This window comes from Kogia breviceps, chromosome 5, assembly GCF_026419965.1.
Source record: "Kogia breviceps isolate mKogBre1 chromosome 5, mKogBre1 haplotype 1, whole genome shotgun sequence".
Classification (NCBI taxonomy): Eukaryota; Metazoa; Chordata; class Mammalia; order Artiodactyla; family Physeteridae; genus Kogia; species Kogia breviceps.
In genome coordinates this window covers 134,047,553-134,063,078 of record NC_081314.1, presented here as the reverse complement: position 1 = coordinate 134,063,078, position 15,526 = coordinate 134,047,553, and the positions used below count along the sequence as shown (strand labels likewise).

The window sequence follows — 15,526 nt, the reverse complement described above, 5'->3', positions numbered from 1 at the left end:
AAGATTGTGTTTAATTACAGAATACACTATCATTGTACAAAAGCCAACGCAAAAGAATGAAAGTTCCTCTATTCCCACCTGTTATTTACCTTTTGAGAATTTCTTATATACACATACACACAAACTTTCTTTTGTTAGTTTTTCAAAAATATACATATAGGTTAGTACTATTTTGCAACTTGATTTTTTTCACTACTCAATAGTACATCATGAACCCCTTCTGGTTCAGTATATAAAGAAGTGACTTGTGTTTAATGGCTGGATATGTCACTCATGTTCAGTAACATGAATATACTGTCATTTATTTTACCAATCCCTTTGCTGATGGACATTTAGGTTAACTTCATTGTTTTGCCATTACAAGTAATGCTGAAATGAACATCCTCTTCATATAAAAATATAATTTTTTATTATATATTCTCCACATATAATATATATAATATATAAAATTCAAATTATATATATATTTACTTGCATATGTGCAAATATTTCTGTAGGCCTGATTCCTGGGTAAAAGGAAATGCCTTACTCTTCTGCCTTTTTCTATATGACAAATTTCTGACTTTACTTGTTAACTAAGAAATGACTTCTGTTTCAAAATATGCCAAATGCATGCAGCTTTCAGTAGCACACACTGTAGATTAGGACTTGGTGAACTTGAGGACTGAAAGGATTTCTTGGCCCGCTTGCCTGGAAAGTGCAGTGGTCCCTTGTAGACCTTTTGTCTTCATTATTTTCAAAATTTCTTCTAAAACCAAAATTAAACAAAAGGTAAAATCCAATGAAATCATATGGTGAAGTACATATTATCACTAAACAGTTTAATAAGATGATAAACACAGACTATTTACAAATTCTATTTATCTAAGAAAATAGCGTATACCATGTAATTTCTATTGAAGTGAACTTGGACTTCAGACAGATGAGGGCACCTTGGATTTTCAGGGTGTTGCTGAGATTTCTAATCAGACTGGATAACTGCTTTGCAGTGGTAACCTACTCTGGACTCAATAGAAACGTTAGTTATACTTGCTATTACAGTAAATGATTCATTTTTTAGTTGCTTGGCTCTAATCTCTGCCCTATCATCCTCCGTTTTGGATGAAAAATGCCAACGAGGGTGTGTGCAAATCATATACGGACATTGAAAAGTGGTAGTAAATGAAGTAGCTTATTTCTTTCAAGAGTACTGAAAAAAGCAAGACCTTCCCTTTCCAAATAAGTAACATTAAAAAGATGAAACCAAGAAACTGGAGTTACAAAAGACAAAAAAACCCCTCAAAACCAAACGAACCAAAAACCCTAGTTAATTATGATGTGATTTGAGGGGCTGAGAATGTAACATATAAGATAATAATCAAACCTGAGATCTACAGAAAAGAGAAGAAAGATTATGGTCGATTTAGTTAACCAAGTAATCTGAAAACCAAGATATAAAAATCATATCAGGAGATACCTTTCATGGTAAAACTTCAGATGAACTAAAGAGTATGCAGCAGAACTGTCAAAGACATGAAGACTAGAATATAGAGGGAAAATTCACAGGCTGAATTGAGGGTGAGGTGTTTTAAGAAGAAATTATAGATTCTGTATTTGAATATTAGTTGATAAATTAGGGAAAAAAACTCTCCCTCGCTCCAAAAAAGACAATACTCTTGAAAATCTACCTCTAAAAAATCTCTCTCCTCTTTCAACATGAATGTTACGTCTGTATTATCTGTTGTCAGTGATTACATTCATTAACATTCTGGGTTACTACCGTCTTTGACATAATTAGCCTTGATTTCAGCAAAGTAAATGGTTAAAGATAAACTGCTCTGTATTACCTGGATTGTTTTCTTTAATGGTGACTAGATAGAACAATCCTCTTGGTGAAAGGAGCTCTGGAGCCAGTGGAAACAATCTGTCCATGACCTCACGACCATTTCTGCCACCAGCCCAAGCTGCCTCTATCCCGTGACTCCTTACCTGTGACCAATTAGAAAGATGGTTCTGTTTTGACTTAAGTTACATTAAAAAAACTGAATCTTTTTGACAAGTAACGTTCACCAAACAGGTATTTACTTTTTATTTTACTGCTGCTGAGGAGGCAGCAGTAAAGCTGAATCTGAGCCCCACCATTTCCTAGCATGTGTGACCTTGCATAAGCCTGTAATCTTTTTTTTTTTTGCCCTTGGGATAGACCTTTGTGTGATTAGCAACATAAAGCTAAAGGTCCTAAATATCTGTCACCATTTCACATTTAATTATGGCAGCTGGCACTACAGGAGAAAACTCCCTCACAGAACCTTCATGTCTCCAAATCTTATACAGATAAGTCTGTAATCTTGATGAATTAGTTTCCTCTCTTACCTGTAACATTAGAAAAACAATAGTTTTATCTGTAAAATTAGGAAAATGATAAAAAATTATTTTTGTCCTTTAGGAATAAACAAGGAAGTATATTTAAAGTTTGAGAACAGTGATCTGTGCATAATAATGTGGTTTAATAATAGTTGAGGGCTTCCCTGGTGGCGCAGTGGTTGAGAGTCTGCCTGCCGATGCAGGGGACACAGGTTTGTGCCCCGGTCCGGGAAGATCCCACGTGCCGCGGAGCGGCTGGGCCCGTGAGCCGTGGCCGCTGAGCCTGCGCGTCCGGAGCCTGTGCTCCGCAATGGGAGAGGCCACAACAGTGAGAGGCCCGCGTACCACCAAAAAAATAATAATAATAGTAGTTGATACTATTAATACAATGTTTAAATTCTTATACCTAATATAGAACAATTAGGAAGAAACTAAAAGGGAGAACTAGTATTATAAGAGATCTACTTTGCAGATACAAAGTTTCAAAATGTCCCACTGTATCTGGCTCTCTTCTAGATTACTTGAGAGTACTACAGCCCTTTTTTAGGAACCCATTTATTACATAAAAGTACATTGAAGCATTTTTTCCTATAATGATCTAATTATAGTATAGAAACAAAACCCATGAGTTTATATAGTATTTAAAATCTTTAGGGCTTCCCTGGTGGCGCAGTGGTTGAGAATCCACCTGCCGATGCAGGGGACGCGGGTTCGTGCCCCGGTCCAGGAGGATCCCACATGCCGCGGAGCGGCTGGGCCCATGAGTCATGGCCGCTGAGCCTGCGCGTCCGGAGCCTGTGCTCCGCAACAGGAGAGGCCACAACAGTGAGAGGCCTGAGTACCACTAAAAAAAAAAAAAATCTTTAGATCCTTAACATTGTATATTGTTTCTAAAACTTAAGAATACATCGAGAGATGAACGGATAAAGAAGATGTGGCACATATATACAATGGAATATTACTCAGCCATAAAATGAAATTGAGTTATTTGTAGTGAGGTGGATGGACTTAGAGCCTGTCATACAGAGTGAAGTAAGTCAGAAAGAGAAAAACAAATACCATATGCTAACACATATATATGGAATCTAAAAAAAAAAAAAGGTCATGAAGAACCTAGGGGCAAGACAGGAATAAAGATGCAGACCTACTCGAGAATGGACTTGAGGACATGGGGAGGGGGACAAAGTGAGAGAGTGGTAGTGTATATATGGACATATACACACTACCAAATGTAAAAGAGATAGCTAGTGGGAAGCAGTCGCATAGCACAGGGAGATCAGCTCAGTGCTCTCTGACCAGCCAGAAGGGTGGGAGGGAGGGAGACACAAGAGGGAAGAGATATGGGGATATATGTATATGTATAACTGATTCACTTTGTTAGAAAGCAGAAACTAACACACCATTGTAAAGCAATTATACTCCAATAAAAACATTAAAAAAAAAAAGAATATCTTGATGAAATCACTCAACTATTTAAACCCTAATACAATTATTTTCTTCCTAATACCTTTAATGGTTTTTGTCCACATTTTAGTTTAAATTATTTACATACAATTATACATTGTGCTTTTATTCATTTATCATGGCATGTATTTCCCTATTAAAAATAATTTCTTGGGAATTGCCTGGCGTCCAGTGGTTAGGGCTCCACGCTTCTGCTGCAGGGGGCATAGGTTTGATCCCTGGTTGGGGAACTAAGATCCCGCAAGCCACATGGCGTGGCTGTAAAAAAGAATTTCTTTATACCTATAACCATATACATGTACAATTAACAGAAATATGTTTGTATACCTCCTTTAAAAATAAACTGTACTTTTCCCTTTTCCTGTTTTGCTTGTCTGCTACCCTCCCATCTTACATACACACACACACACACACACACGTTTTTCTTTTTTGTCCGTGTTTTACAAAAAAAGGATTATACCTACGTTCTTACCTGTATCTTGCTTTTCTCAACAGTACCATATGGAAATCTCTTCCATGTGATCAGGTATAGTTAAATTTCCTTTTTAATGGCTGCATAATATTTTATTGTGGAAAAGTATCATTTCTTATTTAGCTATTGATGGGCATTCAGCCTGTCCATTTGCTTAATTTTTTTGTATCTAATTTAAATTATTCTCATATTTATCATAAGCTCCTCAATATAATTTCCCACATAGCTAATCATACTAGGAGTTCCTCTGCTTTTTTTGCCATGACTTTCCTCCTGGAGACTTCCCTTTTCTAACATTCCAAGAACTCCCTCTTTCTGGGGCCCATATCGTCCCGTTTCTTGGCTTACTCCCTTATTTTGGTGGAGCCCATTCTCTGGATGTTTCACAGGGTAAAGTTACCTGTGGAAAGAGTGCTTGGTGATGACAGCTTTTGCCAAGCCTGTCCCTTGTCATTTCTGTTTCAGTGTGGACTAGGAGCCCACTGTGCTGGACCCTGTTTACATGCCCCCCAGGGATGCTCAGCCAGACTTGTCTGCTTGCAGTAGAGATCGCCCTCCAGGAGGATCTCCTGGCAACAACCACATTCTCACAGGCCACAGAGGGGAACTTTTCAACTCTGGAAGGAGTCGCATTTGGTGGCCTGCTGCCTGCCTACTCCCTGGGCTTTGCTGTGCCTGCTCCTGATCCTTTATAAGTCACAGGTACAAACCAACAGTACCTAACCTCACGTTGAGGGATGTAATAGTAAGTATAGCCACAACTTTTTATATGTACAAACTCCTATTATTTGTATGTCTCCTGGATCTAACCTCTAAGTCTCTTAACTTTTACCTTCATTGTTTCCTTCTTTTTATCTTCATGCTCAATGCACTGAAATATTTTCATTTGGTTTCCATACCACTAATTCAGGTATGGACAGAGACTACATTATCTTTAAATTCATCTCCTAATGTTTTACACAGTAAAACATGTTTTCAGGCTCCAGAAAATCTTTGTTGTGCTGTATTTAACCCTGCTCTCCGGCTAACTGCTCAGCTAATGGAAATTATGACACTAGCTCTCTCTGTTGGAACTGTGGCAAAGCCCAAGTCATTGCCCACACTCAATTACCCACACAATTAACACACAGCTTAGGAGGAGGAACGTGGGAGAAAGGAAGCCCATTCAGCTCACCGTGTCCCCAGAATCTCTTCCTCATTCACTAGTCTTCCCAGTAGTCTGTAGGCCGGATAAACCATGATTGACTTAATTGTCTCTCTTCTGTTACATATATAGGTTCATATTACTTGTCATCATAAATAAAGGTGCACTAAACGTATTTTTGTAAATTATAATTTATATTCTATTGTTAATCATTTTCCTAAATTAGATCTCAAAGACTGAGATTATTGGACTAAAACATTTTTGTTACGCTTGATATTTATTTCCATAGTGCTTTTCTAAAGAGTTTTATTAAGCTGCAGGGACTTCCCTGGTGGTGCAGTGGTTAAGAATCCTCCTGCCAATGCAGGGGAGACAGGTTCAATCCCTGGTCCAGGAAGTTCCCACATGCAGAGGAGCAACTAAGCCTGTGAGCCACAACTACTGAGCCCACATGCCACAACTACCGAAGTCTGCGTGCCTTGAGCCCATGCTCTGCAAAGAGAAGCCACTGCAATGAGAAGCCTGTGCACCGCCATGAAGAGTAGTCCCCGCTCGCTGCAACTACAGAAAGCTCGTGCGCAGCAACGAAGACCCAATGCAGCCAAAAATAAATACATTTATTTTTTTTAAAAAGTTTTATTAAGCTGCCATTTCCCTCAACTACTGTTCACCTTATGACAGTGACTTTCCTTCTGAACATGAGTGAACATGAATTCATACGTCAGGGGAGCAACAACTTCTCAGGAGTAACAGCAGCAATATAGACCCTTCCCATCTTGGTAAAGGTGAATGTAATATTTATCAGCCTTACCATCAAAGAATAAAGTAGGTACAATAATTCAGAGGAAAGCTAGCTGGTCCACCACTAAACTTTTGCCTGCTTTGACCATCCTTTCTTTAAACTGGGAAATGGTTACTGCGGTTTGCCTCTTCATCACTGGAAATGCTACAGCGATGCGTGTCAGGGTTATAGCTTTTCCCTACCTGAGATGACGACTGCTTTCCCCCACCCCCACTTCCTGACCCCTGTGAAAGAAGGAAAGCTGAGGCTTTCAGAAATAATTCCTATGTGAATTCAAGGTGATTAAAAATATCTTTTTGCAAAATTGTTATTCATGATAAAGGCACACACAGGTACATGAATTTAAATGCCATGGCTTGATTTGGATGGGATTTTAAAGACTAGATATGGACCACAGTTTGTATTTCCATTAGTTTCAGGTTCCTTTCCTATGTCTGCCAATAGTCTCCAATAATTGACAATTACGAGTAAAATGAGAGCAGTCTGTGTTATTAGCGGCTGACTGATGTCATATGATGAAGTATGTCTGACTTTTAGATAGAAAAAAAGCTGAAAATATTAGTAATTAAATTTTGTTGTATGTCTTACCTCTTCAGGTGGAGTCACTACATAGGGAGGATTAAACACCAGAAGATCAACTTTTTCCTTCAATCTTGGTAGCAAGCCTTTGACCTAAAAAATGTTCAAAACAGTCAGAATTTTAAGCTGGACCCAGAAACAGTAAATAAGTGGATGGATAGATCATACTCTCTCAAGTTTTTAGAAAAAATGTGTTAGAGAGCCAAATTTAAGACAGAAATGGAGATAAATATTTTTACACTTTCATTCAGATAAAGATTATATGCATTTACCTAAAAATAAGGAAAATAAACTGTTTATCAGAATGCATACTCTGCTCTTCAACAGCTCACGTGTTCACATTCTGGCCTCACTTTTACAAGATAAAATAAGACGAAGGCAAGCTCTCATATATTCTACATAGATTTGTGCACAACTTTAAAGTTATAGCTGTTAACTTAAACATTTATTTTCTATAACCAAGGGAAATATTTTACAAGATGACAGAAAACGTATATCAATGACAAAAATATCAGAAGACAGAGTTGTATTTTTCTTTCTACTTCTTTAATTACTTGTATATGTATTGGCTAAAACAATTAGATATCAAAGAAACAAAGGACTAAAAATAGTGGGAAGAGACCCGAAAACATCAGTTGTTTGGCATTTTATAAATATTTGAACTGATACAACTTTCTACAGAATAAGAAAAATGTCTTTTTAAAGAAAGAATATTTAGGGCAAAATGCCATTTAAACCATCCCTCTGGATTGAAAAACTAAGTGTTTAAAAAATTATGTCTGATGATGTCATCCTATACCTTCACAGGCACAGTAAAGTCAAAATGCTGTTTCTGGATGAGTTCTCACCCCTAAAGCCATTTCCTTCAATTATTACTTCACACTGACTCTCACTCATGAATTCCAACCCTGTTATTCTTCAAAGGTAAATTCTTCCTCTACTCATTTAAAAAGAGAACAGATAACTATTTTGCGGAACATAATTCAGGTGTATCTTTTGCAAGCAGAAAGGTGACTAGTTAATCTGCTGTTCTTTCTAGTAATAACATTGGTGAGGAAGTACATTTGAAATAACCAAAAGCTTTGTTTTCAATTCCATAAAGAAATTAAGTTTCCCAATTGTAAAAAGAATTCAAAAATGTAATTTTCCAGAAATGCTGAGTAAGGAAATTAGAAAAGAATTTGCTGTGTAATTATTTATGATGGCCCTGAGGTACTACATACTAATAATCATTTCAGTACTGGACTTCAAATAAAGGGAACAAATTGATACTAAAAAAAATAGAAAATTACGGGGCTTCCCTGGTGGCGCAGTGGTTGACAGTCCGCCTGCCGATGCAGGGGACAAGGGTTCGTGCCCCGGTCCGGGAAGATCCCACATGCCGCGGAGCGGCTGGGCCCGTGAGCCATGACCGCTGAGCCTGCGCGTCTGGAACCTGTGCTCCGCAACGGGAGAGGCTGCGACAGTGAGAGGCCCATGAACCGCAAAAAAAAAAAAAAAAAAAAAATTACGGAGTTAAAAAGAAAATGGATTTAAATGAGAAGTCACTGTGGACTGGATATAAAGTCTAATTACAGGCAACCCTAACTCATCCATATCTACCTTTTGAATAGTCTCACAGCACTAGAATAAACCCAAGAAGTAAGCAAAAAAGGCCTCTGACAGCAAGTTTTAAATCCATACAGCAAAAGGTACTTTGTGTGAGAAGCACTTATTCAGAATCCCTTAACTCTTAGTTTAAATAACTCTTAGTTTAAATACAAGTCCAACTAAATTAATTTTTCGTATTCTAGCACAAAGCACATGAAAAGAGACAGGAAAGTGCTATCAATGGGTAGCAGTGAAACATGACAACATTAAAAAAGTGAAAAGACAGACAAAGAGGAGAGAAAATAAAAACTCAAAATCACTGCAGGCTACAGCTACTTAATGTAAAGGCAGAAACACCTGAATAAACCTTAGTCATTATCACGTATAGTACAGAATAATAACTGATATTCATATTAATGACCGTGAATCACTAAAAGGTAAAATTATGTTCATTTTGTTTTAAGAATGTAAGGAAATGCATAAGACATATTTGAAAAGATTTTGTTCTAAAACTAAAAAAGAAATACAATGAAAGTACTACTTTGTGAACAAACTCAGTTATCCAAAACAATGATTTTCTTTTATATGATAGCTGTGACACTCTATGTCCAGTGTTCCAAATACAAGCAAATTTAAAGAGTTTTGTAAACTGATCACAATACCTACGCTCGTACCTATCTCTTCCTACCTTCTTTGCCACAAGTCAACACTCCGCATCATGGTCAACTCTCATTACTGAAAGAATGGATTCTGACAGCTTTAGAACTGACTACCACCAGTCATGTTATAAAACAGCTGTGAGACCTCTCGACTTTGATTCAGAAGATGTGGGCTTAAATTCTGGATTTATCACCTTATTAGTTATGTGACTTTCAAAAGTGTCCCTTACCTCTGTTAACAAAAATAGATATTCTGAATTTCTTGTATCTCTAAAGTTTTATTGTTCTATCAAAAAAATATATAATACTAATTATGGACACATTAAAGAAACAACTTTAAAAATTTAGGGACTTCCCTGGTGGCACAGTGGTTAAGAATCCGCCTGCCAATGCAGGGGAAATGGGTTTGATCCCTGGGTCCAGGAGGATCCCACATGCCGCGGAGCAACTAAGCCCTTAAGCCACAACTACTGAAACCCACGTGCTCTAGGGCCCGTGTGCTGCAACTACTGAAGCTCGCACGCCTAGAGCCCATGCTCTGCAACAAGAGAAGCCACTGCAATGAGAAGCCTGTGCACCGCAACGAAGAGTAGCCCCCGCTCACCGCAACTAGAGAAAGCCCGTGCGCAGCAAAAAAGAACCAACACAGCCAAAAATTAATAAATTAATTTAAAAATAAATAAAATAAAAATTTAAAGAGTAAAATCACCACACTGATTGAGTACCTTTCTTGATAGTCTTATTTTCAATGGCAGTAACAACTTCTAGTGATATGTATAGAATTTCTTAGATCTTTGGCTTAATTCCTTCTAAGCTGCAAAATCATTTGTGAGTTTAAAAAAGAGAAATGCTCAATACCCTTATCAGTACAAGAATAATACAGGTCAAGAAGCATGGAAAGCATTTTATATTTCTTATGCCCACCTGGTATATACTATTATGATTTTTGCTTATAAAAAGGCATTCACATTTATAACTGAAAAAATGTTCAGAATCATCCAAATCTTACTAACATAATGTAAACTGTTTTAAAAACTGGAACTGAAAAAAGTACGATGTGTAACTTAAAATGACGGTTCTGCAGTTGTCACTGGTTGTTTTTACCTGCCCAGGACCCATTCTGATTTCATCTGATTACATGTCCTTGACTTTCACTGGGGAAACTCTACCTCCTCTCACTCTCAATCCAAGTGGCTTGGATTATCCCAGCTGAGCTGCCGGAGTGTGACTATGACTCAGGCTCAAGCCAGCCATGTGCATATTCCAATCCCCCTTGAGGGACCGGCATATGACTAAAGCTGATATAAATGGTACTCATTCTGGGGCTTCTGCTGGAGTAAAGGAATAGGAAGTGTTTCTTTCCCTGTGAAGTTGCTGAGAAACAAGATACATACATGCAAGCATCTTGTTACCATGAAGGGAACGACTGCTGAGGAATACAGCCACTAGAGAGAAGTTTAGAGCTAAGAAAAAGATGCCTGTAACATCATTTGAGTTCCTGAAACTGTTCACTCTTTTTACTAAATCCAGTTTGAGCATTCTTCTGACTGAGAGATACCTGATCTATACAGGCCAAGAGAAAGTTCCTTTGAATTGTGGAAAGGATGGATTATATCAGTCAAGAATTTACTTTGTTCAGCAGGTTAAAAGTTAATTAATGACTCAAGTTTCTTTGACCTAAATCACCTTGACCTTAACGTACGTACTTGAAAAGAAAATTAATTATTACAGTACTGGACAAGAACTAACAGCTTACCAAATCTGTAATTATCGGTTGAATGTGGACTTTGTTACAGCGTGCTGTCTCCAGGGTACACGCTGCTGCCTCAGGGTTGACATCAGTGCACCTATAAACAGAAAAAAAACCCAACTACATCCTGTGTCTACAGACAGAAATTCAAGGAATGTTATACTCCTTTTACATAAAGTAGATCTATAAAAAAATTGGAATGCTTTAATAATGGTGAATAAAAAAAAGAACTCAGATTTGTAATATTGACAAAAAAGATTGTTATATTGATATAATGTCCAAGAGTAGAATACACTTACATGCACACATAGCTGAAGGAATTTATTAAATTATGAATCCAGTAGAATACTATGTAGCTACCAAAAATGAAATTTAAAAGGAAAATGCTCATCATACAATATTAAATGAAAAACATAGGAAATTTTTAAAAAATAGAGGAAACACAGTTGGACCATGTGTGGTAAAATTTATAGGTGATTAAAAAAATTATTTATTTGGTTGTGCCTGGTCTTAGTTGTGGCACATGGGCTCCTTAGTTGCAGCAGGTGGGTTCCTTAGTTGTGGCATGCAAACTCTTAGTTGCGGCATGCAGGTGGGATCTAGTTCCCTGACCAGGGATGGAACACAGGCTCCCTGAATTGGGAGCATGGAGTCTTAAACACTGCACCACCAAGGTGATTTTTATTTTCTTCTTAATATTTTCTATATTCTCAAGTCTTCTAAAGAGAAATTTTATTAACTTCCAATTTTTTTCTGATAATCAACTTATTTATCTAAAAAAGATTCATTTTTTATTCCAATAATTTAATAGAAAATTAAAATAATAAATAATATGAAAAAAATTGAGAAGATGCTGAGCTGGTGCAGGCCCAGGCCCGCCTAGTACAAGGTTAAGGAGGTAGGGAGGAAGGTGGGGAAGCAGGAGGGAGGCAAACTGCCCTGCACAATGGTGAGGAGGCAGCTCAGAATGTGGTGGTTGTTATTAACGGCTGGCTTGACACTTTGGTGTGTACAATGTACTAAAAAAAGACAAAGGGAATTCTAAATCCTTCTAAACCAGCTGGTGAGGGAAGAGGGCAGGACAAGGATGGGGATGAGGGGACCAATGTAGGCTTCTGAAGGCCTCTGAGGGGCGGGGCTGGAATGTACTGTGTGGTTAGCAATGAGGTGGATGGAAAAGGGCCAAAGTGAACTGTACCATGCAATGAAGGGATGGAAGAAAGACCCACGACTTGGCCAGCAAAGCTGGGGCAAAGGTCTGGGAAGGGGAGAAAGAGAGAGAGAGGGACTGGGTCCCAGTAGCCTAGGTGCAGTGGTTAAGAATCCACCTGCCAATGCAGGGGACACGGGTTCAATCCCTGGTCTGGGAAGATCCCACATGCCGCGTAGCAACTAAGCCCGTGAGCCACAACTACTGAGCCTGCATGCCACAACTACTGAAGCCCGCACGCCTAGAGCCCGTGCTCTGCAACAAGAGAAGCCACTGCAATGAGAAGCCTGCGCACCGCGATGAAGAGTAGCACCCGCTCGCCGCAACTAGAGAAAGCCCGTGCACAGCAACGAAGACCCAACGCAGCCAAAAATAAATAAATTAATTTAAAAAAAAGATTCAAATTTAGAGATGAGCTAAAATTATTATGCTTCATATAATTATGCAGTATGATGGAATGGTTTGGAACACGCAATTATAACTTTTAGGGAAGCATAACTTGCATCTGAGTACTTACTACGCTTAAATACACACTATCAGATACATATTGTTTACTTACAGAAATGATTTCACTCAAGCAGTTATATCCATAGTGAATCTCTTAGACCAAGATGTGGAAGAATTTGTATACTTACATGTACAAAGCTTGAGGACCTATCACAGAGGCTAGGAATGCAGATACCACTCCAGACCCTGACCCTACTTCAAGGCATATTTCCACTCTAAAAAAACAAAATAAAACAAGTAATAGTAGTGGTATTAAAATACACATCTCGGAAAATAACTCATGCTACCTTTATGTCTATTTCTCCAGCATCATCCCTCACCTACAAATATATGGAAATATAAAAGAAATTTATAAATAAACTGATTTCTGACAACCAGTTTGTGCTTAATACTGCATAGTTCAAAACTGTTTCGGGGTATGTAATTTATTTTAAGTCTGTAAAATAGTAATATAAAACAGGTAGCTTTCAATTAATTTCTATAAAACATTACATAAACCATGGAATGTTAATTTAGGGTTGGAAATATTAATATGGAAGACATCAGCCCTTCCCACAAGGAGCTTCCAGTTTGGTATTTCCTAAAGTGATAGGATATTATTACAATATTTATTTATGAAAAACATTTTCTCTGTCACTTTGAAATAATTCATAAGTCCATCAGCATATCCCAGGGAAAGAAAAGTTCCCCCATTCTACTGATAATAGATTTAGTTAGAGCAGCAAAGAAATTCCATATTTGTACAGCTCTACACTGAATTGGGAAAATATCTGAGTATCTGATCTCAGATTAATAAAACTCCTTAGAATGCTATTGAATATAATACATTCTTGATTCTACTATATTTGTCCTTCCCTATAATCATATATATACATCAAAGGCACGAATTATCCCCATTATAGAAATAGGTTTGATGGGATTTAGAGGCCTCTCTAGTACCTAACTCTCTAGTACCTAACTTTCCAAACAACTATTCAAAAACAACAAACTCCAGGGGTTTCTCAATTTTGGAACCATTTCTACACATCTGACAAGCCTTTACTGTGCTGTAGGGAGGTCTGCTGAATTTTACACGTGGCTTCTACTTGAAAATAACTATTGTGGTCTCATAAATAATTAAAACTCCAAGATCAGAAATACCCAAGACTTTAAAACAAAATCAGTTCCTTTTACAGCACACTTTGCAAGGCACTTTGTGCTTGTAAATCTTTCTGTGATATCTTGATAATAAAAGACAAGTTATAACACAGTACTGTTCCATTCTATATTCCAGTAAATCCAAACGTTCCATCGTTCACAATGAAAAACTAGTTTAATAATAGTTGGGGCATTTTACACATGGAAAAATCTGACCAAGAGGGATAAATAGACACAATATGGATCTTTGAAGCCTGACAACTCTTTGTTTCATCCTGAGAAAACCCATTTCAACTCTTGATCTTTACATAAATCTAACTATCCAAATTTCCTTCATTTAAATAATGACAATGTAAGTATTCACTCTTTTTATATTATTAATTTAAAACTTATATGAGCACTTCAACAAATCCATACTTATTAAGAGCCAGGGTATGTTCTATAGGCAGCGCTGCACGTAACTTTAAATTTTTTACAGTTAAATGAAAAATTCAGTACTAGTCACATCTCAGGTGCTCCGTAGTCACATGGGGCTAATGGCTGTTGCTAGACAGCTGAGTATGCTATTCAGTGGGTTTAAATACACTCCCCTACTCCAATATTTTACAACCTCATTTCCTTTTTGTGTCCTTCCATTGCTAGAGAATGCTTTGATGTACTGAGTAAATTAATGCCATGCGACACTGATATTTACTAAAAGTTGTAATATTAAGACGCAGCGTTTTCTGAATGTTTTGCTTTTGCACGTGTTATAATATCGGTACTCTCAGGGGCTTAGGGTCTTCAGTTAACAGCTGATATGAAAAGATACATCCCGGCGTGGTGAGGAAGCATGGAGCCCCTGAAACCAAAACACCACTTTGGCAACTGCGGACAGATCCCCGCTACACTGACTACGTGTATCCACGGAAAAATCCTCAGTTACGGTGTTCTGGTGTCAACCGTCGCCAAGTGGACCGACACCGCCTCCTCTCGGGGACGGCGGCGACAGTCCTTGCCTTGATCGTCCCCGCCGCCTCTCCAGGACTCCCGAGCCCTCTCCCGCGGGGACCCTCCCCCTCCTCGCACCCCGTGAGTTCGGCTGCCGCCGCCTCGAGCGCATCCAGCAGCAGGAATGTGTCCTCCGCGGGCTCGTACACGTCGCTGAAGGAGCCACGGCCCACATGCCTGTACAATGGCGTAGGGAAGCAAGGCGCCGCCATCTTTCGCTCCTCCGGCCCACGCTTATGCACAATGCGCATGCGTGCGTGCAAGGGCTTAGGCCCAGCAGTGGGGGCGGGGCACCGGGGGGCGGAGAGTCGCCTCGCTTACGGGTTGTCAGCAGATGGGATAGCGGCAGCCTCTATTGTTATTGATTAAGGTGAATGTTTTCTCTCTCTATTCTACACTTAGAAGTTTCCTTCTATAACTAGTTGGCAAAGATTTGAAAAAATACATAATGTAATAGTTACTACATTTAACCTTTTTTTTTTCTTTTACATCCATTGAACTTTCAACGTTGCGCCTTAAGATTAAGATTTGTTTTCCTTATTTCATTTTTTAGTAGTGCAATGTAGTACAAAAATTGCCTTTCTTATGTTGAATCATGAATGCTCTCTTTTTATAAACCTCACTCAAACAAAACGATGCATTTTTCTTTTATTTAATACACTGTTGAATTTGAAATGCTAATGATCTAGCTTTGTTTTGTATCAGGGTTATGTTTCCTTAGGACATCGTTTCTGGAGCATTTGGTAGAAATACCCATAAAACTGATTGGACTTGGTGCTTTTAGCGGGTGGTTCTCTGGTGTTTGGGGGAGTCTTCTATAGGTTATTAGACTAGTCAGGTATTTGCATTCTTTTTGAGTCAGTTTTTGAAATTTCTTTC

The 15,526-nt window shown here is 38.3% G+C and overlaps 1 protein-coding gene and 1 long non-coding RNA gene across 5 annotated transcripts in view; one reads left to right on the top strand and one right to left on the bottom strand.

Moving 5' to 3' along the window:
* Positions 1 to 460: 460 nt before the first annotated feature.
* On the bottom strand, positions 461 to 14,875 carry N6AMT1 (N-6 adenine-specific DNA methyltransferase 1). Of its 2 annotated transcripts, none has more exons than XM_067034973.1 (6): positions 14,825 to 14,875; positions 12,649 to 12,735; positions 10,810 to 10,900; positions 6,814 to 6,897; positions 1,827 to 1,968; positions 461 to 748 (listed from the first exon to the last, which is right to left on the bottom strand). In XM_067034973.1, the coding sequence occupies exons 1-6, from the start codon at positions 14,857 to 14,859 to the stop codon at positions 642 to 644; spliced, it is 546 nt and encodes a 181-aa protein (XP_066891074.1). In that variant the 5' UTR covers positions 14,860 to 14,875; the 3' UTR covers positions 461 to 641. The 2 variants fall into 2 exon arrangements, with proteins under 2 accessions (XP_066891074.1, XP_058921425.1); XM_059065442.2 differs by having other exon boundaries at positions 14,726 to 14,871.
* LOC136794276 (uncharacterized) overlaps positions 14,579 to 15,526 on the top strand; it is a 24,826-nt gene continuing 23,878 nt past the window's right edge. For all 3 annotated transcript variants that reach the window (XR_010840824.1, XR_010840825.1, XR_010840826.1), the window contains exon 1: positions 14,579 to 15,017. This is a non-coding gene — a long non-coding RNA (uncharacterized lncRNA). The remainder of the gene's footprint in view (positions 15,018 to 15,526) is intronic.